Source organism: Petaurus breviceps, unplaced genomic scaffold, assembly GCF_028583685.1.
Source record: "Petaurus breviceps papuanus isolate PSGF00001 unplaced genomic scaffold, PetGlider_PUasm1.0 90925, whole genome shotgun sequence".
In the NCBI taxonomy this organism is placed as follows: Eukaryota; Metazoa; Chordata; class Mammalia; order Diprotodontia; family Petauridae; genus Petaurus; species Petaurus breviceps.
This window is the reverse complement of record NW_027187380.1, coordinates 9,325,291-9,351,270: the sequence shown is the minus strand read 5'-3', so window position 1 is coordinate 9,351,270 and position 25,980 is coordinate 9,325,291. Positions and strand designations below refer to the sequence as shown.

Here is a 25,980-nt window from a genome sequence, read left to right as displayed (position 1 = left end):
AGAAGGGGTGTGGCTAAAGCTCAAGTAATTGGTTTGAGAGGACTTAAGATAAAGGATCTGACAAGCCTAGTCTTTTCTTCCTCTCCACCCAGAGGGCAGATGTTAACACACAAATCTTATTTCTGTTGTTTATAGCTTCTTACTTTTTTTTCTAACTCATTACCATAGCTGAATTGAGATAAAGGAATGATCCAAACAGTTCTTAGGTGTGGAACTTTATTTGGGAATGTGGGGAAAGACAGGCAGTGACTGGCTAGAAATCACACACAGATAAAAGATAAAGACTTAGATGACAAGTATTCCAAGGACCTCATTTTACATATAGGGAAACTGCCTCAAAACAAGTTAATTGACAGAGGTTCAAATCTTCCAAACAAATTGGTGGCTGATGAAATGATGGTGTATTTACAAAATCCCTAGGGAATCAACAACAACAAAAACTGAGACAACAGCAACAGGAAAGTAGCAAATTACAATGTAAGACCACAAAACCAAGAGTATAGCTATATATGTATAACAAAATCCAGGACCCAATAGTTGAAAGGGAAATCCCATTCAAACAGCAAAATGCATAAAACAACTAGGGGTTCATCTATCAAAGCACACTCGATTCCTGTATAGATTATAGGTATATACAGATACAGTTATATATATGTGTATATATATGTATACACACACACACACACACACAGAGTTAAAAATATGTCCTTAAAAATCCAGAACTTTGGGGCGGCCAGGTGGTGCAATGAGTAAGAGCGCCGGCCCCAGAGTCGGGAGACCTGGTATCGGTTCCAGGTTCAGATACTTAACACCCACACAAAATAACTGGCCGTGTAACCTTGAGCAAGTTACTTAACCCCAACTGCTTAGGGACGGCCAGGTGGCACAGTGAGTAAGAGTGCCAGCCCCAGTGTCCGGAGACCTGGGATTGGTTTTGGCCTCTGATACTTGGCACCCACACAAAAATGACAATAACTGGCCGTGTAACCTTGAGCAAGTTACTTAACCCTGATTGCTTTTAAAAAAAAATCCAGAACTTAAATAATTGGAGGGATATCTGGCGTATGCCTGTGCCATCCTATTATAATAAAGCTGACAACACCATCAAACTTAACTCATAGATTTAGCGACACACTAATCAAACTAGCAAGGGGATATTTATAGGGCTAGATAAAACAAAACTGTCTTGGGGGGAAGTATCTAAAATATTAAGGGAATAATGAAAATAGTTGAAATGAAGGAATAACAGTATTTTAAGGCTTCAAACTATACTAAAATATTAATTGTCAAAAACGGATATTCATTAAAAATACAAAAGTAGATCAGTGTAACAAACTAAAAAAACAGAGAATCAGAAATAATTGAAATAAACAATTCAGGCAATCAAATATAGATAATCCTGTTGAGAAATTTAGTGATGGAAGGAAAAATATATAAGAAGATAACTTGAGGGGATAGCAGAATCAAGTAAGAGATTTTTAAGTACAGAGGAAACCCACAGATGTTTGTAGGTGGCAAGGAAGGAATAGAAGGGGATGAGATTAGGAAATAGGGAGAAGGAAAGAGAGGGAATGATCCACGAGGAAAGCTCCTGGGAGTTATTGTACAGAGGTTGGTGGTGATGGGGTATAGTTCTGGGAAGCCCCTTGAACTGTCCTTGAATTTTCCCACTGGATGAGGCATTTGCCTGATGCCATAAACCTTTCATTATAGTCAGGCCCAAAGTTGTATTTCTCTTAACCTAGCCTAGCCCTCCACAGTCCAACTACTTTCCACCCTTGAGCCTCTCAAAATACCCAAATCTGTTACCCTTAAACTAGCCTAGCCCTCCATTGTCTGTCATCTTCAGGTAGCCTTCAACTATTTCCCACCCTGAATCCCATTCCTGGAGTCTGACCTCAGTCCCCAAGATCCTCCTTAGAGTCCTCCTCAAAACCCTCCTCCCACAATCTTTCTATATATAAGATCCATTTTGCCTCCATGAAGTGGCTGAGAATAATTTAGCACAGACTCATTCTGTGTCATATTATTCTGGCCTGCTTGTCCCATATAAGCTTCACAAATACTTAGGCTCCTTAAGAGTCTACCCATTATGGTGAATCTTTAATAAGCTTTGTTTTACTTTGGTTGAGAGAAGGTTTGAATTGAATTCATTTGACCGGATCCGGCAGGTTGGTATTTTGGGATCTCGAATGCCCCTAAACCCCCAAACCTGAACATATGATCCAAGGGTGGGAAGTAGCTGGACAATGGAGGGCTAGGCTAAGAGTAATGGAAATTTGGGCCTAGTGATAATGAAAGGCTTATGGCCTCAGGCAAATGCCTTATCAAGTGGGAAGATTCAAGGAGAGTTCAAGAGATTTCCTAGAGCCTATACCCCCATCAGTGGCTTTAGCAAAGGAAGAGGGCTATTTCTTCAGAGAAAAGTGTAGAGGAGAGAATGGGGAATTATAGAAGGATTTTGAGGTAAGGAGCAGGAAAAAAGGGACACTTTAGTAAATTATGTCTTTTGCTGAGAAAACTGATGGTATGTTTAAGGAGTCCTGGGTTAGAGGAGAAAAGAGGTTTAAAATAGGTATTCTGAAAAGTTATGATGGAGAGTCAATTCTATATGATCTGTTGTCTAGGCCAGTCAATTTCACCTTTACAACACCTCTTGAATCTGGAACTCTCCTACTCAATAAACTCCAGTGTCTCCCTCTTGTGTCTGTTTGTCATTCAAAGCCTGTCCTAACCTAGCCCCCTCCTATCTTTTTAGTCTTCTTATCCTGGACTCCTCAACACATATACTTTAGTCCAATGACATTTGTTCCAAGAACAAGACACTCATCTGTCTCCAGATGTTTGGAATGTTCTTCCTCCTCCACTCTACCTACTCACTTCCCCAGCTTCCTTTAAGTCCCAACTAAAATCCCATCTTCTACAGGAAGCCTTCCCTAACTCCTTTTAATTCCAATGCCTTCTCTCACTTGATTATCTCCTATTCATTCTGCATATAGCTTAATTTGTATATTTGTTTGTATATTATCTTCTCCATTAGATTATTCTCCATTAGTTCCTAGAAAGCAGGAACTGTCTTTTGTCTCTTTTTGTATCCCCAGGATACAAGCAAGGCAGCTTGGCAACTAGGAGGTACTTAATAAAAGTTGGTTGATTGAATTAGTGAAGAATAAAAGCATTGTCATGCAGAAATGAAAGTTGATTTTACATTACATAAAATACATTTGTAGCAGATTCAGTTGGCAAGGTTGCTTAGCTTTTTTTTTTTTTTTTAGCATTGTTAAATAATGAGGAGAAGGTTAATGGTAAGAATCAGAGTCAGAGTTTGGGAAGGAGTGAGTACAGAAAGGAAAAGGTTGTTGTCATTTGTCCTTCATTCTTGAAGAGGATCATGACATTAGAGAGGTGAGGCCATGACATGCACGTGAATAGGATTTAAATGAAGGATGGCTGTGCAAAGTCATCAGCCTTACTCCTCCAGAGTCAGCTGGATCTAGTGGCCAGATATAGACCAGGACAAAAGGGAGATGGCCCAGGATACAATGCTTTTCAATCTAAGGTCTTTAATAGGTCTCAGTTTGACTGAGGCAATGTCCATTCAGAGATTAAGGAAAAAGGAGGAAGGAATTCAAGGATGGTAAGATAGTGGTTAGTTGAATTTGTTCCTTTAAGATTGTGAGACGAAGAAAATCAAGTTGATGGAGAGAAAGAGGGGAGGGATAGAGGACTAGAGGTAAAGGGCAGCTAGTTGGTCCAGTAGATAGAGCACCAGGCTTCCTAACTCTAGTTAGGAAGACTCATCTTGAGTTCAAATCTGGCCTCAGACACTTATTTGCTGTGTGACCCTGGGCCAAGTCATTTAATACTGTTTACCTCATTTTCCAAATCTGTAAAATAAGATGAAGAAGAAAGTAACAAACTACTCCAACATCTTTGCCCAAAAAAACCTCAAATGGGGTCAAGAAGAGTCAGAAACAACTCAACAACACCAACAAGAAGACTAGAGGTCACAGTGAAGTGAAAAAATTAGTTTTGGAGGAGTGAAACCCAAGGTATGGAAGGACAGGAATTTGTGGTGGGGAAGAGAAATTTCAGATTTCTGGATCACGGAAATGAGTTTTGTGTGATGGGAGATCAATGTTATGATCATGCCAATAAGTAGATTAAAAATACCTGTCATAGATGTTGAGGAAATTGATAAGTCAAAGGGGTAAAAGCTGTATGAGGGGACAGTGACATATGTATTTAAATCCCTGAATATGAGGATAGGGTTTGAGGAAAACTGTGAGTAGTATATTAAATTTCCTGAAAGAGGGAGAACCAGAAGGCAGTTATCTGTCAAAACTATCTGAACTGAGTGGATGGAGTGAACCCCAGGGGAGAGTTCTTCACTGATGGTAACATGGAGACATTCTGAAAGAAGGAGATGATGCTTGTTTGCCATTACTGGGTTTTTTTCTTCATAGAGCCTCAGGGTCTGAAAAATACTGGACTATTGAATCATCAATCATAAGTTCATAGAGCTTTAAAATTAGAAAGGGATCTAAAAGGTAGATGATCTGTTTATAATCACATAGTAAAGGAGCAGGTATAAGAATGAGAGTTAGTAAAGTGGGGAGAGTTTGAACTGAAATTCAGGTTTCTATAATTCCAGTTCAGCATAGCACTTTCCCCAGTATTTGTTATTTGTTTGGCATACTGTTTTTCTGTAAGCACTAATAATAGTTGACCTGATACTGATATTCAAAAAACAAACTAAACCAAAACAGGTACATAGCAGAGATATGAGGAATATTTTTGACGACCACTACTGTCATTAATTATGGAAAGAATGCAGCATAAAGTTTTAACAGACAAGTAGATAATCAATAAATAACAAGTTGATTAAATAATAGAGCGTTCAATAAAGCCAATCTTCATAGAAGCTTTGCTCATAAAGAGGTCTCCTTGGTATTTAAAGTCCCTCAATCAAACATTTATTAAGTGCTTATTATGTGCCAGGATAAATGCTGGACATTCAAAGAAAGGCAAAAGACAGATCTTGTTCTCAAGGAACCCAATGGGGGGAGACAACATATAGACTATGTACAAACAAAGTCTACACAAGATTAGTTGAAATAATCAGCAAAGGGATGGCACTAAAATTAAGGGGGGTCAGGAAAGGCTTCCTATTGAAGATGGGATTTTAGTTGGATCTTGAAGCAAGGAGGCAGAGATGAGGTAGAGAATTCCAGGAAAGGGACAGCCAATGAACACAGCAGCCAGGAGACCAGTGTTACTGCATCACAGAATACATGGGAGGGTGGTTGTAAGGTGTAAGAAGACTGGGAAGTTGGGAGGGATGGGTTATGAAGGGCTTTGAATGACAAACAGAGGATTTTATATTTGATGCTCGGGTGATAAGGAGACTCTGGAGTTTGCTGAATAGCAGGGTGATACAATATGACTATATCCTGCCTTTCCAGGGCTATTGTATATCATTCTTCATATACTCTGTGGTCCTGCCAAACTATTTCCCTCATCTGAAATATACTCCCTCCTCATTTATGTTTTATAGAATCCACTTGCTATATAAAAACTACTCTTATCCTCTCATTTCTGGTGTCCTCCTTCCTGAAATTTATTTTATATTTCCTTAGCTGTACTCATATTGTTTCCCCCTAATAGAATATCAGTTTTTAGAAGGCAGGAGGTTTCTCTTTGTTGTTGTTTTTGTATTCCCAATACCTAGCATAGTGCCCGGCATACAGGAGATCCTTAGTAAATGCTTACTGAATGAATGAATAAATGAAGAAGTGAAATAATGAGACCTGCGGTGAAAAAAAAAGTCACCTACACTCTCAAGTTTCTTTTTGCTTGATGATTAAGCCATAATCCTAGAATTTCAAATTCCTGGAAACTCAGAGCTAGACAAGACCTCAGAGATCATTTCATGCCATACCTTCAGTTTACAGATGAGGAAACTGAAGACCAGTGCTTAAGTGATTTGCCCAAGCACAGAGTTAGAAGAATTATATGTAGAATGAGGAATCAGACTTGGACAATAGGTGAACCTGAGAAAGGTGTCATTTATCAAAGAAATACATTAAAAGAGAAGATAAATTCTTCTCCCTCAAACTAGGGGGACATTTTCTCTTTGAGACCTAAAGACTTAGCTTAGGAAAACTGGTTACAGGATATGAGGCAAAAGTGATTTTATATATATTCTAGGGCAGTGATTTCTATCTGAAAATTCTCTATGAAGCAAAAAATACACGGAACTACTTCTCTATTCAACTGTTGCGGTGGCTATGGTTACAACTAATGTTATTGCCACCAGGATCTAAACAGTTCCCACCTGCCTGCCCATTTCTGAGTTTGTTCCTGACTTTGGGTGATTGTTTAGCTGTAGTCTACATTAATTTTCTCATTAATGTTGTACAGTCCATTCTGGACCTCAGCTAGCTTGAGATCTGTACACATTGGAGCCAGTGGGTAGGGTCCACTTTCATAGAATACTTATACTACTGTAGCTGGCAATGTGGAGGGTAAGGGATGTGCAGGGCTTATAAACTATGGGATGGGAAATATACAAGCAAGGCTGCTTTTCAGATCTTTGCTGCAGTCTATCAAAGTCCACCTGGCAAAAACTACAGAGCATGGAGGAAATATTATCTTTGCTCTCACTTGGTTTCTTCCTGCTCTAGGTATGTGGCCTTTGTACTTGCTTCTGGAACTCAGGACAACTGGGCTGGCAGGTGGCAGAACTGGGGGTGGGGGAGGTAGGGCAGAAAGGAAAGCCCTTCTTTCCTCCATATTCTCAGTTTCACATCCTGTCTAGATTATGCATTTCAAAGGTCCACCTTTCTTCCACTAGTATATCTCCTGGTCAGTTTAAAGGTGGAGGGGAGGGAAGGAAGAAGGGAAGAACTCTCTCTTTGTTCTGTGACCCTATGGTATACTAATAAAAGGCATATTTTGGAGTGGAAAAACAGGAAATATTATTTTAGAGCACCTTAAATTTTCTTTGCCTCACCAAATCCAGGATAATGGGTGTTTGGGGGAGCAGAAGGGGCACTACACTTATAGAGAAATGCTCATTTGTTGTCAGTCTTGTGACAGTTTCTGGAAAGCAATGAGGATGGGTGAAAATGAAGGACAATAAGGAAAAAACCTAATTTGATAAATCAATAAATGCATTCTATGCAACTTCTTACAAGACATGAAGTTGACATCTTAATGGGAGTGACATAATAAACCTTTACAGACAGCAAATGCTCAAACAGCACAGAACATAATAAAATCTCTTTAGAAAGCTAAAAAGTAGGCAAGGGGAAAACAACAAAAGATGTTAAGAGATGTCTCCATAGTCGCAATGCAATTCCCCCAACTACTGACTGCACTGTATCTACACCATGCCATGCAGACAGTCTTAACTAAATAGAGATTTATAAAAGCTAGCATTGTGAGGGATGACAGCTTAAGAACAAATCTTACTTCTGTTCCCTTCTTTTAATTTCTAACCAATTTATTGTTAGTGCTTCCAGGATAGTTAGGAATCATTGGTCTTTCCCAGTTGTACCACAGAATTACTTAATCACTTTTTATTCTCTATGCAGTCATCATTAGTTGACCGTCACCTAGGTTTCTCAAGAACTCATATGAAATATAGCATAGGACTGTTTCCACAGCTAACCTTGCATAAAAGTTTGAAACAATTTCTCTTCATAGACTTACACATGAGATTTATAGTTTAGTCATTTAGCTAAGGTATGTGTCAAGTCAAATGGATTTAGCTGCCAAGTAAGGGTTTGGGGAAAGAGTTCCTTAAGATTTCCATTAAAGAGGCCTGGAAGGTGTGGCACAGCTGGCAGACGCAGGGGCAGGCCCGGAAGGCACTGCGCGGCCGGCAGAGGCAGGCCCAGAATGGGCCTGATCAACTCGGAGGGCAAGTCTTCCCACCAACCACAAGGTCCACTACCAGGCCTATCACCAAAGGGCTGGGACTGGAAAGAGCAAGGAAAGAAGCAAATACAGGGGCCTCTGTCCTGGACAGCAAACACTCCTGGGGCTACCACTTCATAGCCCAGAAATTTTTTTTAAAAAGCCCGTTTCAAGACCTCTAAAGACTAGGATGACAGAGTGAACCTCACTTGCTCCAAACCCCTCCTCTGACCCTGAAAACATAGTAACTCTTGCCCCAGGGCAAAACCCTCTACAGTAAAGGCTTGGGATCCTAGAGGCTAGGACCCTGCCTCAAAATGGGTAGAAAGCAGACCACAAAGACAAAGACTCTGGAGTCCTACTATGCTCAGAGGGAGACAAAGTAGACTCCACACCCAAAGCTGAAACTTCAACAGGGAATGGGTCCCAAGCACAGAAGGCTCTCCTAGATGAGATCAAAAGGAACTTTGAAAACAAAATGAGAGAGATAGAAGACAAAATGAATAATTCTCTCAAAACCAAAATAGCAGAATTAGAAAAACATTATAATGAGGAAAACATCTCTCTAAAAAGAAAAGTGTATGATATGGAAAAGGAGCTTCAAAAATTAACCAAAGAAAATGATGTGCTAAAAACTAGAATTAACCAAATGGAAACAAATAACTCTATGAGGAACCAAGAATTAGTCAAGCAAAACAACAAGAATGAAAAATTAGAAAAAGAGGTAAAATACCTCAAAGAAAAAATAACTGACCTGGAAAACAGATCCAGGAGGGATAATCTGAGAATCATAGGCCTACCAGAAAATTATGATGAAAAAATGAGCCTGGACAACATTCTCCAAGAGCTTGTTAAGGAAAACTACCCTGAGATACTAGAACCTGAGGGTAAAATAGAAATTGAGAGAATCCACCGGACACCTGCTGAAAGAGATCCCAAAATGAAAAGTCCTCGAAATGTTGTGGCCAAACTCCAGAACTACCAGATCAAAGAGAAAATACTTCAAGTGGCCAGAAAGAAACAATTCAAATATCGAGGGTCCACAGTGAGGATCGCACAGGATTTGGCAGCCTCTACACTGAAAGATCGGAGGCAGTGGAATACAATTTTGCGGAAGGCAAAAGAGCTCAGGTTACAACCAAGGATCACATACCCAGCGAGACTGAGCATATTTTTCCAGGCAAAGAGATGGTCATTCAATGATATAACAGAGTTCCAGACCTTCTTGATAAAAAAGCCAGAACTCAATGAAAAATTCAACCTCCAATTACAAGATGCAACAGTGACTTAGAAAGGTAAACAAGGAGAACACACACACACCCTGCTATTTGATAAGAGCAAACTGGTTATAGACAAGTAGAGGGTATGACTATAAAATACACAAAATGACGATTTAAAAGAATCTTATTAAGGGCTACAAATGGAAGAAAGGGAATGGTTGAAGTGGAAAAGGGTAAATTATGCCACACATAGAGGCATAAAAACTGTATAGCAGAGGAAAAAAAGGGAGGGAGTTGGGAAGCATATGAGCTTTTCCCTCATTGCTTCTGGTACAAGGAGGGAATAACAACCAGTTAAGCACAGGACTCTATGGAGAAGAAATGCAAAAAGTATCATTTTAGAGGGAAAGAGGGGAGGGAGAGGAGCTTTGCATGACATTTGTTCCTGTCACTCTTGATGCGAAGAAGAAATAGCATACTTCATTAAGTATAAAAATATCCTACAGGCAGTAGGTAGGGGAAAGGGTTACAAAAGGGGGGTGGGAGTGGTTTGTAGGGAGGGAAGTAATAAGGGGAAAGGGGAAGAAAAGGGAGAGGGGCTGAAAAGGGAACACTGAGGGAGGCGGTGGTCAAAAGGAAAACTATTAAGGGGGGGAAGGGAGAAGGGAGGGAAAATATGAACATTAACAGGGGCAGGAATAGGATGGAGGGAAAGAAACAGATAACAATCATAACTGTAAATGTGAATGGAATGAACTCTCTCATAAAATGGAGACGGATAGCAGAATGGATTAGAAATCATAATCCTACAATATGCTGTTTACAAGAAACAAATTTGAAACAGAGGGATACACACAAGGTAAAGGTAAAAGGTTGGAATAAAATATATCATGCCTCAGCTAAAGTAAAAAAAGCAGGGGTAGCAATCCTTATCTCAGATAAAGCAAAAACAAAAATTGACCTAATTAAAAGAGATAAGGAAGGAAACTATATCCTGTTAAAAGGCACCATTGAGAATGAAGCAATATCATTACTTAACATATATGCCCCAAGTGGTGTAGCATCCAAATTCCTAGAGGAGAAGGTAAAGGAATTAGAGGAAGAAATAGATAGCAAAACTATACTAGTGGGAGACCTTAATCTCCCCCTCTATGAACTTGATAAATCCAACCTCAAAATAAACAAGAAAGAAGTTAAGGAGGTGAACAGGATTTTAGAGAGGATAGGTATGATAGATCTCTGGAGAAAATTGAATGGGGATAAAAAGGAATATACTTTCTTCTCAGCAGTTCATGGCTCATACTCAAAAACTGACCATGTTCTAGGGCATAAAAACCTCACAATTCTATGCAGCAAGGCAGAAATAACAAATGCATCCTTCTCAGATCATGATGCAATAAAAATTATATGCAATAAAGGGCCAGGGAAAGACAGACTAAAAACTTATTGGAAATTAAACAATTTAATCCTAAAGAATGAGTGGGTCAAACAAGAAATTATAGAAACAATCAGTAATTTCATTCAAGAGAATGATAATAATGAGACAGCATACCAAAATTTGTGGGATGCATTAAAGGCAGTTCTATGGGGAAGTTTTATATCCCTGAGTGCATACATGATTAAATTAGAGAAAAGGGAGCTCAACGGATTGGGCATGCAATTAAAAAACCTAGAAAAAGAACAAATTCAAAATCCCCAATTAAATACTAAGTTAGAAATATTGAAGACAAAAGGAGAGATCAATAAAATTGAAATTAAGAAAACTACTGAATTAATAAATAAAACTAAGAGCTGGTTTAATGAAAAAAAAAAACAATAAAATTGATAGACCCTTAGTCAATATGATAAAAAAAAGAAAGGAGAAAACCAAATTATGAGTATCAAAAATGGTGAATCTACTTCCAATGAAGAGGAAATCAAAACAATAATTAGGAATTATTTTTCCCAATTGTATGCACATAAATTTGACAATCTTAGGGAAATGGGCGAATATTTACAAACATACAAGTTGCCCAGATTAACTGAAGAGGAAGTAAATTACTTAAATAATCCCATCTCAGAAAAAGAAATTGAACAAGCCATCAGTCAGCTCCCTAGGAAAAAATCTCCAGGGCCAGATGGATTCACTAGTGAATTCTAGCAAACATTTAAAGAACAATTGATTCCAATACTCTATAAACTATTTGGGAAAATTAGTGAAGGAGTCCTACCAAATTCTTTTTATGACACAAATATGGTACTGATACCTAAATCAGGAAGAGATAAAACAGAGAAAGAAAATTATAGACCAATCCCCCTCATCAATGTAGATGCAAAAATTCTAAATAAAATACTAGCATAAAGACTACAGCAACTTATCTCAAGAATAATACACTTTGATCAGGTAGGATTTATTCCAGGAATGCAAGGATGGTTTAATATTAGGAAAACCATCAGTGTAATTGATCATATCAACAATAAAACTAGCAGAAACCAAATGATCATCTCAATAGAAGCAGAAAAGGCTTTTGACAAAATACAACATCCATTCATATTAAAAACATTAGAAAGTATAGGAATAAATGGAGCCTTCCTTGAAATAATAGGTAGCATCTATTTAAAGCCATCAGCAAGTATTATATGTAATGGGGAAAAGCTAGAAGCATTTCCCATAAGATCAGGGGTGAAACAAAGGTGTTCAATATCACCCCTCTTATTCAATCTGGTACTAGAAATGTTAGCAGTAGCAATTAGAGAAGAAAAAGAAATCAAAGCAATCAAATTAGGCAAAGAAGAGACCAAGCTATCACTCTTTGCAGATGATATGATGATATACTTAGAGAATCCTAGAGAATCAAGTAAAAAAATACTTGAGACAATAAATAAATTTGGCAAAGTTGCAGGATATAAAATAAACCCACATAAATCCTCAGCATTCCTATATATTTCCAATGAAATTCAACAGCAAGAGATAGAAAGAGAAATCCCATTTAAAGTTACTGTAGACATTATAAAATATTTGGGAATCTACCTACCAAAACAAACCCAGGACCTGTATGATCATAACTACAAAACACTTTTCACACAAATAAAGTCAGATCTAACTAATTGGAAAAATATCAATTGCTCGTGGCTGGGTCGAGCTAATATAATAAAAATGACAATTTTACCTAAATTAAATTATATATTTAGTGCCATACCAATTAATTTACCAAAAAACTACTTTATAGAGCTAGAAAAAATAGTAACAAAATTCATTTGGAAGAATTAATGGTCCAGAATATCAAGGGAATTAATGAAAAGAAATGCTAGGGAAGGTGGACTAGCTATACCAGATTTCAATCTGTATTATAAATCAAAACCACTTGTTACTGGCTGAGGAATAGAGTAGTGGATCAATGGAATAGATTAGGTACACAAGATTCAGAAGTCAATGACTATAGTAATCTATTGCTTGATAAACCTCCAGACCCTGGTTTTGGGGATAAGAACTCACTATTTGACAAAAACTGCTGGGAAAACTGGAATATAGTATGGCAGAAACTGGGCATAGACCAGTATCTAATACCATATACCAAAATCAAGTCTAAATGGGTGCATGATCTAGGTATAAAGGTTGATACTGTAAGCAGTCTCCTAAAACAACGAATAGTTTACCTATCAGACTTGTGGAGAAGGAAAGACTTTATGACTAAACAAGAATTAGAGAACATTATAAAATGTAAAATGGATAATTTTGACTACATGAATTGAAAAGCTTCTGTACAAACAAAGCCAATGTAACCAAGATTAAGAGGGAGGTGGGAAATTGGGAAAGAATCTTTACAACCTATGTCTCTGACAAAGGACTCATTTCTAAAATATATAGAGAATTGAGTCAAATTTATAAGAATACAAGTCATTCCCCAATTGATAAATGGTCAAAGGATATGAACAGGTAGTTTTCAGAGAAAGAAATTAAAGCTATCTATAAGCACATGAAGAAATGCTCTAATTCACTATTGATTAGAGAAATGCAAATCAAAACAACTCTGAGGTACCACATCTCACCAGTCAGAGTGGCTAAGATGACAAAACAGGAAAATAACAAATGCTGGAGAGGATGGGCAAATTGGAACACTAATGCATTGCTGGTGGCGTTGTGAAGTGATCCAGCCTTTCTGGAGAGCAATCTGGAATTATGCCCAAAGGGCTATAAATACTTTCATACCCTTTGATCCAGCAATACCACTCCTAGGGTTATATCCCAAAGACATCATAGAAATGAGAGAAAGACCCATAGGTACAAAAATGTTTATAGCAGCTCTTTTTGTGGTAGCAAAGAATTGGAAATTAAGGGGGTGCCCATCAATTGGGGAATGGCTGAAAAGTTGTGGTATATGCATGTTATGGAATACTACTGTGCTATAAGAAACGAGGAGCAGACGGTCTTCATATTTACCTGAAGAGGCTTAAAAGAACTGATGTTGAGTAAGAAGTGTAGAACCGGGAGAAATTTGTACACAATTACAGACACAAGGTATATGTGATGACCAACTTTGATAGACTGGACTCTTCTCAGCAATGCAGTGATATAAGTCAATCCCAAAAGACTCATGATGGAGAGAAATATGTGCATCCAGAGAAAGAACTAGAAAGAACTAAGTTTATATACAGGTGGAAGCAAAATACCTGATCTTTTTCCTTCTCTTATTTGGTTTTATGTCCTCTTTACCATTTTTCATTCCAGCTGGTACAATCCATCCTTATAACCTGACTAATCTATAATGTGAAAATATTTACAGATCCTATACTTGACTATAAGCCGCCATGGTGGGGGGTGGGGAAGGACGGGGACAAAATGTGAAACTCAAGGAATTGTGGAATTGAATCCTATAAACTAAAAGGAAACAAACAAATTAATTAAAAAAAAGATTTCCACTAAAAAAATAGCATTGCATTTCTAATTAAGTGAAAAAGCCTGACAAGTCTAAACACAGAAAACAAGATTTGGCTTTTCTTATGTCACCAAATGTTATTCAGTAATGATAAATACAGTTTGTACTTTCCAAAAACTACAGAGCTCTGTAGATTCTAATTTCTGCAGAAAGTTGAGGTAGTATAGAGTAAATTGAAAGAATACTAGACTACTGAGTCCCACAGGTCTGGATTCAAATCATGCCTCTGTCATTTAGCAATTGTGTAACTTAAGGCAAATCATAATTCTCTGCACTTCAGTTTCCTCAATCGTTAAAAAAAAAAGGATAATAATAGCAACTACTTCACAGGGTTGTTGTGAGGATCAAATGAGATAATTATGTAAAGCACTTTGCCAGCCTAAAAGTGCTATTTACATGTAAGTTTTCATCATCATTACTACCATAATTAAAACAGATCTGTGATTTCATTGATTTGAGTTTGTTCCAATGAGAGATTTCAATAATCCACACATGCTAGACCATCTTTTGCCACATTTATTCACTTCCTCCTCAAAGTTCCTCTACAAGGGGTCTGCCCAGATGCTGGAGGTCTTTCTTGTTTTTTTTTTTCCATGACATTGCAAGGTTACCAGCTGGAACATTCTGGTTGCCCACTTGGTATCTCTCACTCTTATTGTGAATTCTTGAAATTTGTCTTCTTCCTATTATAAAATTACTTTATGATGTATTTTTCTCCTATTCTTTTTTAGAGTTCCTCTTGGGGGTGGGTGGGTAGGTAAATGTTACAGACTTCTCACACACAACATTGCTTTCCTTGTGTTACTTCCATCTTTGGGGGCAATGGTTTCAAGTTTTCCTGGTATTTGGCAATATTAATACAATGTTGGTAATGAAATGGTGGGCTTTTAATTTCATGGGAAGTTTGGGGTTAAAAAAGGAGCCCTGAAATTTCCTCTGAGCAATCCAGCCCGATCTCTCCTGTACTTCTTATTCAACACTGGGCAATTTCTTGGTGAAGAAAGGATGGAATGGAGTCACTTATGCATGTAGAGAGGTTTGTCTTTGACAAGAAGTGCCACCTTTTCATGTGAGACAGGGATGAAAGAGGATGAAGAAGAGGATATCTGAGTGATGGGAAAAGAGGGAGCTCTTGGTGAATGACCTCAATTTTTTTTTCAGGGAACTGTGAGGTAAAGTTCTTACCCGTGTTTCCCCGATAATAAGACCTATTCCGAAAATAAGCCCTCCCCTTACTGTGTAAGATTCCTCTAAAATAAGCCCTCCCCCGAAAATAAGCCCTATTGAGATTGCTACTGTAGTGAAGGTGATTGCCTGCGCTACATGCTACATTACGGTACCCTCTGTATGCACCGTCCCCCCCCCCCCCGTGAAACGCACGCTGCGCTCCGACCTGCATCCAATCAGAGCTGCAGCAGTGAGTGCGTCATCCTGTTCTTCCCTAGTGATTTGCTTGCTGGCGCCATTGAGAGCAGTGCCGCGTAGGAGAGCTGAGGCAGGACAACATAAGCCCTCCCCTGAAAATAAGCCCTCTGGTGTTTTTCTTTCAAAAAAAAAATTAATAAGACAGTGTCTTATTATTGGGGAAACACGGTAGTTGGGAGTGGGGGGAGGGGATGGGAAAGCCTTGAGGAGGGATGAATTAGAAAAGTCTCTGTGCTGGATAGGCTAGTGAATTGATAAAGGAGGTGTTAAAGGATTACCTTACTGTTTTTTTTGGTAATCAACAAGTAAACATGATGAGATCTTATGTCCTCTTATTCTTTCAGTTAATTGTGATATGGTAAAAGATCATAATTTTATATTAACAACCAAACCCAGCATATCAGTATCTGCCCTCGGTGGATCATCATAGCTTAAAAATAATTCACTTTTTACCACTCACCTGAACTGAATGACCTACATGGCAGAAGCATTGAAGCATTTTGCAATATGCTATTGTGGGATCATAGGGAGGATAATTTTTGCCTAATAAGGTTACCACATGGGTTATCAGTGATTGTGGCTCTATGAAGTTCAGTGGGAGTCTACAAATTTCTTTACCTGTCAAAAAGTTGTTGTCTCTCACCATCTTTTCCCTAAGCTTGGCTCAATTGTTGTTGTAACTCTGAGGGTGCAAGATTGAACCAAAGAAAGTTCAAGAGGTCAGGTTTAGTACAGAATAACCTCCAATTCTAGAGTAAACCTGGAGGTGTAAATAAATACTTGGGAAATTTTAAGAGTATAAATAAGTGATAGGGCAAAGGAGAGACAGCCTGGATCTGATGAACCCACAGAATAACTCCCAAATATGTAGGTCTGGATAGCAAAGTTGTTATTTTTGGCTACTTTTGCAACATATCCCTGGACCACTCTCCCTTGCAGCAATGCTTTCTGACTTCCTGACCTCAAAAAGAAGAGAAAAGTCATGCTTAAATGAACTGAAATGATACTTTCTCCAGCTCACTCTCCATGCTAGCAACTAAATGGTAACAGTTTACTAATAAATCAAATTCAGTAGCCTGAGGGCAGTAAAGAAGGAAAGAAGAATCAGTCAAGTGGCTGAAGTGGAGGTAAAGGTCTTTAGTTAAGTGGGAATCAGAGAAGATGCACAGGGAAAATAAAATGAAAAGAAAAAAGGGAAAATAAAAAGATTGGAATTTAAGAGATGGTTGTAAAGTGAGTACAAGGGGGCTTTATTATAGTGAGTGAACAGCTGAATTGAATAGATGAAGTGTTTTTAGAGATGTCTTATGATCCATCTAGAGACTTTGGGATTGTATTGAAAATTGTTGCTTTTCTAAAGTCAAGCTTCAGCTCAGTGATGTTTTATTTTATGAAATGACATAATGGGCTATTTGTATTCAATTTTTAAAGGAAGGTCATTGTTAAGATGACAACATTGGTTGAATGGCCAATAATTTGGCAGTTTTAGTTCTCTCTGAAATTATGTTTTAAATATAATGTTCATATTATATTTAATATATATTTTAATATTGAAATTTAATATTTCTGTTAAAATAAATAATCCTAAATATCCAAAATAATTTTAGTCAATGATTTTTTTAATAGACATTTTGACAACACCACCACCACCACCAAAACCTTTGTTTTAAAATAAAAAGTTGCTTGAGAGTGGATGTAAAGCTTCTCTTTATGGTTACTTCTGATCATTACTTAAGTGGGGCATAAAACAGGGAGACATGCTCACTCCAAGGTATTGACCTATGCCATAGCAGATATCCTATACACAGGTCAAACAGAAGAGAGACTTTACATATGATGAAGTTCCAAGTGTTTGCAAATGACCTTGTGCTGATTGCATCAATAGTACAGGACCTTCTCAGTGAGATTCAGAGGCATTCAAAAAAGATCAATCTAGCAACACAAACAGAAAAAACCAAGTGGATAAAGAATGTATGTTGCCCAGATTATGTCATGATATGACATGAAATTGGATGGGAAGTCACTGGAGCTACTCTTATCATTATATGTATATCCTGGACAAACAACGAAGATGGATAAGGAGTTTGCCCAAGGTTTGAAAGAGGCACAGAACTGCTTAAGCCACGTTTGAAAAATTACGCAATGCTTTCAGGGAAGCTAAGCTGCTTGCACAAGAGTCTGTATTTTTAATTTCAATATTCTCTTGGAGATATGATAGGACTGTGGATCACTGAACAGCACAATTACAGAAGAATCAAAATTATAGGTGACCCAAAGGGCAATGGAAAGACATATGGTGAGTCTAAGTAAATTACTGTTTTTACACTGGTGGCTTGCTCATGAGAAGTGATGTACATGATACCCTCAATGAGAGCCAGCACAGTTCAGTGGAAAGGGTGCTGGATCAAAGTTAGAAGACAGATTTGAAACCCAGATCTTCTACTTACTAAGTAACTGACCTTAGGAAAATTGCTTGATACTTCTGGGCCTTAGTTTCCTCATCTGAAGAGTGAGGGGTTTGAATGATTTTATCTTTAAATTTCCTTCCAACTCTAAGCCTACAACTTTGTTGGCAACTCAATCCTTGTATCAAAGCCCCATTTTCTTTCACAGAATACTTACTGTTGTCTAAAACTGCATAATCTGAGCTTTCTTGGTAATTTCATCAAAGTTGAGAAAGAAAGGGAACTTATTCACCTTTAAAGATCCTGGCTGGTGCCTATCATTCCCAAATTAGTTGCCAGGATATATATATATATATATATACACACTCATCTTCCATTAGGATGCTATGGATTGTAACATTTGCCAGAAATGTTCTCTCCTCTTGTCCTCCTTTTCCCACCACAATCCCTATTTTCCTTTTAAAGCACAACTCAAGTGCCACTTCATACAAGAGGACCGATCTCCCCAGAGTTACTTTGCATTTACTTTGTATGTAATTTGTACACAATTGTTTGTGCATGTTATTTCTCTTCAGCTCTTTGCCAGTAAGGATTATTTTGTTTTTGTCTTTTGTATCCTCAGTATTTAGCACTAGCCTGGCAAAAGTACTTGCACAATAACTGCTTGTTGAATTGAATTCCACTAATTTGATACTATTGCTGGGAATTTAGAGATACTAAAGAAAGAGCTTGCAGTCTCCATGCAACAACGAATCCCTCTACTCTGAAACAACTGAATTTTCTGATTTGTTCCCATCATCCGGAATGAGGACAAAGCATGATGGGTCTTCATGAGGCTGAAACAGAAAGTGATTATTTGGAAAGGTTGGGAAAGTGAAACAAGTATAAAAAGAGTAGCCTCACTAAGCCATTTGAGTATCAGTCACAACTGCAGTTTGGAAATGAAAGCTATTGACAAGGGTAAAAGAGTATTTTTCCCTCTCATATCCTTAATCAGTGAGATAAACCTACCCAGGATTTTCCCTGCTGAATGTGAGAGAAAAACCTGACTATGGCTTTGCAGTCTACATTTCCATTGTGCATTTTGTTTTTATTTTTCTTGGAGGGGGGAAGGCAAGGCAATTGGGGTCGTGACTTGCCCAAGGTCACACAGCTAGTAAGTGTGTCAAGTGTCTGAGGCTGAACTTAAACTCAGGTCCTCCTGACTCCAGGGCTGGTGCTCTATTCACTGTGCCACCTAGCTGCCCCCCCGCCTTTTTCATCGTGCATTTTAAAAATTTCAGCATGTCCAAATACTATTGGCATCATTACTCATAGCAAATCAGTTTCTGTGCTAAAGGATGATGCTAACCACCTAACTTTCTGTGCCATTCTTCTACAACAGAGATTGGCAGTGGTATTTATGTCGCACTATGGAAATGGAGGCACCTTTTGATTCCTCTCTAATTAGGTAGAACAAGGGCATTCTGAAAATCTCAGGCTTCTGGGATGTTAGAGTTTCTGGTAAATTGGGTGTTTTCCTCAACTGTTAGCAATGATTTTTGTTAAAGTACGCCTCACTAAAAAGATCTATTTAACCTTCTCTGCCTCTTTTACCTACCTCCACCCCCAAAATGCTGCTTCCTATACATTCCTGAATCTCCTCTAAAAAGAAATCCAAAGCACATGCTTCTTCAGATTTAGATCAAAGTTAGAGGAGAAAGAGAAGACTCAGAGTTGGAAAGGACCTTAGAGATAACTTAACGAGTCCAATCTATTAATTTTACAGGTGAAAAAACTTAGGCTCAAAGAGGGAAAGTAATTTCCCCAGTGTCATCATAGCTGTCATAGTGATAACTAACATTTACATAGCACTTACTTTGCGCCAGGCAGTGCCAAGTGTTTTACAATTATTTAATTTAATCCTTAAAACAATCTGAAGAGGAAGTAGGTGCCATTATTATTCCCATTTTACAGATAAGGAAATGGAGGCAGATAGAAGTTAAATGACCAGGCCCAATTAGTGGCAGAGTCAGAAGTCAAACTTCAGACTCCAGAGCCAGAGTTCTTTCCACTTCATCCTCCCTCTCATGTTTTCCTTCACCCCTGTCTCACATGAAGAGGTGGCCTGTTTTACTTAGGCAAACCCCTTTATCTGCAGAAGTAAACCCATTCCATCCTGTCATCCCTACTCTCTGACTTATTTTCAGTCATTTGCTGTCTACTGGTTTCTTCCCTCTCACTAGATTTTTCCATACTTGCTAGCTATTATCCTAGATCTCTTCTCTCTTTTGTGCCTACATTTCCTGAGAAGGTTGCATAAAAACTGGTGCCTCCATTTCTTTTCTTTTCCCATTCTTAATTCTCTGCAGTCTGGCTTCTGACTTGATCATTAGACTAAAACTGTCTTCTCCAAAATTATCAATGATCTTTGAATTGTCAAACTGAATGACCTTTTCTCAATCTTCAACCTTCTTGACCTCTCTGCAGCTTTTGACACTATCATCTTCTTTTCCTTGTATTCTCTTCTTTCTAGGTTTTGAATGGCATTACTTTTTCCTGGTTCTCTTCCTACCTGTCTGACTGCTCCATTTCAGTTTCCTTTGTTGGATCTTCATCCAAATCACTCCTTCTAAAGATGGGTAATCCCTAGGGTTCATCCTGGTCCCTGTTCTTTTCTCTCTTTTTACTATTTCACTTGGTGATTTCATGAGCTTCCACAGATTCATTTATCATCTTTCTATTGATACTTCTCTTTAAAAAAAAAATTTTTTTTTTTGCTTTTTGGAGGGGGAAGGCAGGGCATTTGGGGTTAAGTGACTTGCCCTAGGTCACAGGGCTAGTAGGTGTTAAGTGTCTGAGGCTGGATTTGATCTCAGGTCCTCCTGACTCCAAGGTTGATGCTCTATTCACTGTGCCATCTAGATGCCCCTGTTGATATTTCTCAAATCTACTTTCCTGATCTCCAGTCTTACATCTCCAATAGCCAGCTGGATTAAAGTGTAAGTCCTGGAGACACAAACTCAGTATGTCTAAAAGTGAACTCATTATCTTTCACCCCAACTGCCCCTCTCTTTGGAACTTCCCTATCATTGTTGAAGGTACACTATCCTCAGTCACCCAGCCTTGAATGTATGTATCATCTTTGACTCCTCATTTTCTGTCACCTTCTATATCCAATGAGTTGTCAAGTCTTGTTAGTTCTAACTTTATAAAACATCTCTCCTACATATCCCCTTTTCTGACATTGTCACCATCCTCATACAAGTTGTTATCACCTCATGCCTGGCCTATTTTAATACACTTTTCCTTGGTCTCTCTGTATCAAATCTCTCTCCACTCTAGTCCATTCTTCACAGGTGTTATACTGATTTTCCCAAAGTGAAGGACTGGCCATGTTATCCTCTTAATCAATAAATTCTCGAGGCTCTTTTTAATCTCCAGAATCAAATATAAAATCCTCATTTTGACATTTAAAACTTTTTATAACCTGGTCTCCAGGTTTGGACCTGGACAGAAATATTGTTTCTCATATTAACTGCTTTCAATGTTTTTGTAGGCAAAATATCATTTTAGGAAGCTGTCACTTCCCAAAATAGATGCAAAACATATATGCAAATGTACTTATGTAAATACAAATACACACATGTGTGTACACATCCAAACCCCCAAAATGGATCGAAAAATATAAATATGGATGGTACCAAGTTTATTCTTATCTCAGTTGAATCCAGTTAACAGAAATAAGTAGATTAAAAAAAAAAACCTTACCTGCTACTGAATTTGGCCGTGGCATCAGGTAAAGTGGAATAGATTGTACTGATTGGGACAGAACTGTTTCCAGATTCCTTTCTGGGATCTTGTTAAGACTATAGGTAGAAGCTGTCATATTTTCATCTACTCGGTATAAACACGAATCCATACTGGATTTTTGAGACTGCCAAGGTTTCAGGTTTCCTCCAGATCCTAGTTCTTTACTGCTTTCTCCACCATACTTTGTTCGTTCCACATTTTCGGAATAGCTTGTCAAAGTAGCTGGAACAAAACAAACAGGAAAAAATGAATAAGAGAAGAATCAAGTAAAGGGTCTTTTGTACAAACTTGTCAAAAATCATGATTTGTGAGGATCTCTTAAAAATATTACTGATATGGGGTGGCCAGGTGGCGCAGTGAGTAAGAGTGCCGGCCCCAGCGTCGGGAGACCTGGGATTGGTTCCAGACTCAGATACTCTGCACCCACACAAAAATAACTGGCCGTGTAACCTTGAGCAAGTTACTTAACCCTGATTGCTTAAAAAAAAATATCACTGATATTCATTTCATGTCTAAGCTTAGAACACCAAGAACAAAATGATACCATTTTATATGCATAGCAACTGACAACTATAAGTCAAGCTAATAAACATTTAAGTGTTTACTATGTGCCAAATACTGGGGTTACAAAGAGAAAAAAACAATAGTCTCTCCTTTCAAAGAGCTGATAGTCAAATACAGAAACAATATGCAGACATCTATATACACATGTATATAGGGTAAGTTGGAGATAATCAACAGAAGGAAGGCACTGGCATTCATGTGGATGCCACTGTAGTTTATTAAATAGAAGGGAGACATGATCAAACTAGCACTTTAGGAAGATCAATTTGATAGTCAAGTGGAGGATGGAGTGGGACAGACTTTAAGTAGGGAGGCCAATCAAAGGCTAATGCAATAATCTGGACATGAAGGCTGATGGCAGTGTCAGCATCTACTAGGGCTATTGCAAAGCTAGAATTGACAGGACTTAGTTACTGATTAGATATGAGAGCTGAGAGAAAGTGAGATGAGGATCATACCTAGGTTTTGAGGCTAGCTGACTGGTAGGATGGTGATGCTCCTGACAATAAAGAGGGAGGATAGGAAGACAGGAAGGCTTGGGGAGGGAAAGAAAATGAATTCAATTTTTGATATGTTGAGCTTAGAAAGTCTGTGGGACACGTAGTACAAGATGTCCAATCAGCAGCTGGCGTTGCTGGTTGAACAAAACTAAAAAAACAAATTCTGAGAAACAGAAGTGTTTAAGTACTAAAATGTTGTGGCTGAATAAATATGCTAAAAAAAATCCAAACTATTATGCTATAAACTTATAGTTTTAGTAGTACAATATGGCTGAAGGAACACTGGACTTGGTAGTTAGCATTCCTGGGTTTAAGTTTTAAATTAGCTACTTAGAAACCTTCTGACACTGGGCAACTCACTAAACTTCTCTGAGGATGGCTTAAAGTGAGTCTGCTGAGATGAATATTCTCATCTCTAAATAGTAATGATAATATTTATGATACATACCCTGCAAGGTGGCTGTGAAGAGGGCATTTTTCAACCCCACACCTACAAATTTATTATTATCCTCATTGTTATCTCCTTCTTCTCATCTTTTTTGGTGAGGTTCAGCAAGAAATGCTCTGAGGATAAGTTACTATCCTGCTATAAATCTTTTATATTTAATGTTCTGTGGACTCTCAGGCAGATAGATAAAATAATGTCTTTGTGACTAGATAAGAGCAAGTAAGTCTTTCTTCTGTAGAATCATTTAAAACATCTTTAGGACAATTCTACTGAAAGATGGAAGATAAAGATGACACATACCTTATTCCCACATGGTTTTTCCTATATTTTTGAAAGTTTCTAATTTCATGTAGTTTGTATTTTATGAAAATTTATGAAAAAGTACAGTAACATCAATTTAAAAAACTATTCTTAAATTTTTATGATTCAATATTATACCCAAACAACTGTAGGCAACAAACAGTTCTGATGGCAATGATGCTCTGGTTCCAAAATAATCTATCTGTTGAATTCTCAAGTGTTATTATATAGCTTGTGATAGTAGTATAAGGCTGTTATTTGTTAGTTTGAAAAAAAAATGTACTAAGCCTTTAGTATAGGATTCTAGTTACTCCATCATATATTTTTGAGTATCCACTAGATTGCTCCCCCCCCCACTGAAGTGATATATGTAGTTTTCTTTGCTCCATTTTATAATCTACTGTAATTAAAAACTTTGGGCTTCTTGAGTATAATCTTTTTCTTTAATTTCTGATGGCAGTGACCTGATTCTGAATTATCATAAGCCTTTCTTGTTTCTATAAACAAATCTCCACTGTGTAGCCAATTTTTCAATGCCTCTTTGTTGACTTTTTGGCTGAGTACACGTGGATCTCTCCCATGGAGGGTCTTTTAATTCTCCTCTTGGATCTTAGCCATTTCATAGGTTCCATTCAGAGATAAACCTGCTTTGGGTCATGTTTGACAAATCCTGTTATTAACCTTTACTGTTGCTTTGTGAAGAGAGGTCTATTAGCTCCAAAAGTATTACTGTGTTTTTAACCTGTTTACCATGTGCTTTAATGTCTGCTAATCCTCTTCTTTTTGTCAAGGGATTATTAATCTTTTTCTACCAGCCTTGGAGTGATGAGCTCTGTACTTCATTAACAACATTCAAGTTTTTGTTTGGAGACACATTGTGGGCCATTTACCATGTCAAAAGTATGCATAGACTGGTATTGTGGAGATAGTAAATACTTCAAGTGTTTTCCCTCTTAAACATTTACTTTAGGATGATAGTCTTATACAAGCAGTCTCAGCTTTTTCCTGGATAGCATTATGCACAATCTATCTTGCTTGGTTTTTAAGTATCACCTCCATTTATTGGTTTGATTTGACTACCACATTCAAACTTTAATTTTCAGTATCTATTCTTCTGTGGTGCACCAAATATCATACTTATAATGCCCAAGTGACATTTTGATATAATTAGGAAAAGTTTCCATGACATGAAGCAGCAGTTTAATGTGCTTTTCAGCAGTCATATATAATTTGAGGTCATCATCATTAAATAAACAATGTGATGTTTTGTTATAACTCCTTTGACTTGAAATCCATGTACTAAGTTTTATTTAGGAGCACTGAAAATGGATTTCAGTTAAGCAGAACCATAGCAGGATTAAACTACTTCAGAAAACGCCATATTTTACATCAATTACTCTTGACATTATTAAGTCCTTAATAAATACCGGCTGATTAATTACTGTGTTGGTATTTTACAGAGAGAATGTTTTCTAATATGTGGATATCAAATACTCTATTATTGTCACTATATTTGCATTTATTTTGCATGTTTATAACACATGGCTAAACCATAAGTGAGGAATGGAGGCAAAAGCTTTGCTATAAACAGTGAAGGTGAATAAATATCGCACTTTTAGTTTGCTTGTTCAATAATCACAAAATCAATAGTGAATCGCTCTTTAAGCCCCTGGGAATTTCTGGCACACTCTTTTTGCTCCTCCACTGTTTTCTTGTTAGTGTTTATAGAGTTTTTTGAGCCATACAAACTGTTTTTCATCTTTTGGTAATAATTATGTGATGCTGTCTGTTAAGAGATGAAATCAAGTTTGCATCACAGAGGAAATTAGTAAAATGCTTTGCTAGTCATTTATGATTTACTGTGAAGTATCTGAAGCCTTATCTGGACCCATTATTTTCCAGTCTTGCAGAGAAGCTACTTTCAGTCACCTTCCTTGTAGTAGCAACAGGGAGCGGACTGGGTGTTTTTCATGACACAGGGAACTCCCAAATAAGAAAATTAGTACTTTTTAGGACAATCCATTCTATTCTGGTGCAAGGGAAGTAGAGGCAGTTGTTACCTCAAAAGTGAACGAGGGTAACAAAAGTAACACAATATGCTTCAAAAGGTTCTGATTGTCAGCTTGTAGTCTAAAGAATATAAAGAACATTCAAACAGAAGTGGGATTATATGCAGCAAAATGGTAGTGTCCGATGAGCCATAAATAAGGGACTATGTCACATCCTAAGGAAAATTAATATTGTTAAATTATTTAATAATCAAAATTACTTTGTAACCCATCATCTTCCCCATTTTGTCAAACAGCATTTCTCAGCCTAGCTCAAAAGGAAATTTCTTCTAGTCCAAACTAAAGGCACGGTTGAGGAATGTGATCTCTCCCAGCCCCTGGGGCATTTGCTTGAAACTCTCAGTTTTAAGTGGGACCCTTACTTTGGTTTATCTATAAATAGAAGAACCAGCTTGGACTGGGTCCTTCCCCCAGGGAA

At 37.7% G+C, this 25,980-nt stretch overlaps 1 protein-coding gene across 6 annotated transcripts in view; it reads right to left on the bottom strand.

Annotated features, from left to right (window-relative positions):
- The window catches only part of TANC2 (tetratricopeptide repeat, ankyrin repeat and coiled-coil containing 2), a 576,061-nt gene that overhangs the window by 157,053 nt on the left and 393,028 nt on the right, over nt 1-25,980 (bottom strand). For all 6 annotated transcript variants that reach the window (XM_069076240.1, XM_069076241.1, XM_069076243.1 and 3 more), the window contains one exon: nt 21,640-21,903. In XM_069076240.1, coding sequence (XP_068932341.1) covers nt 21,640-21,903 — 264 coding nt within the window. The remainder of the gene's footprint in view (nt 1-21,639; nt 21,904-25,980) is intronic.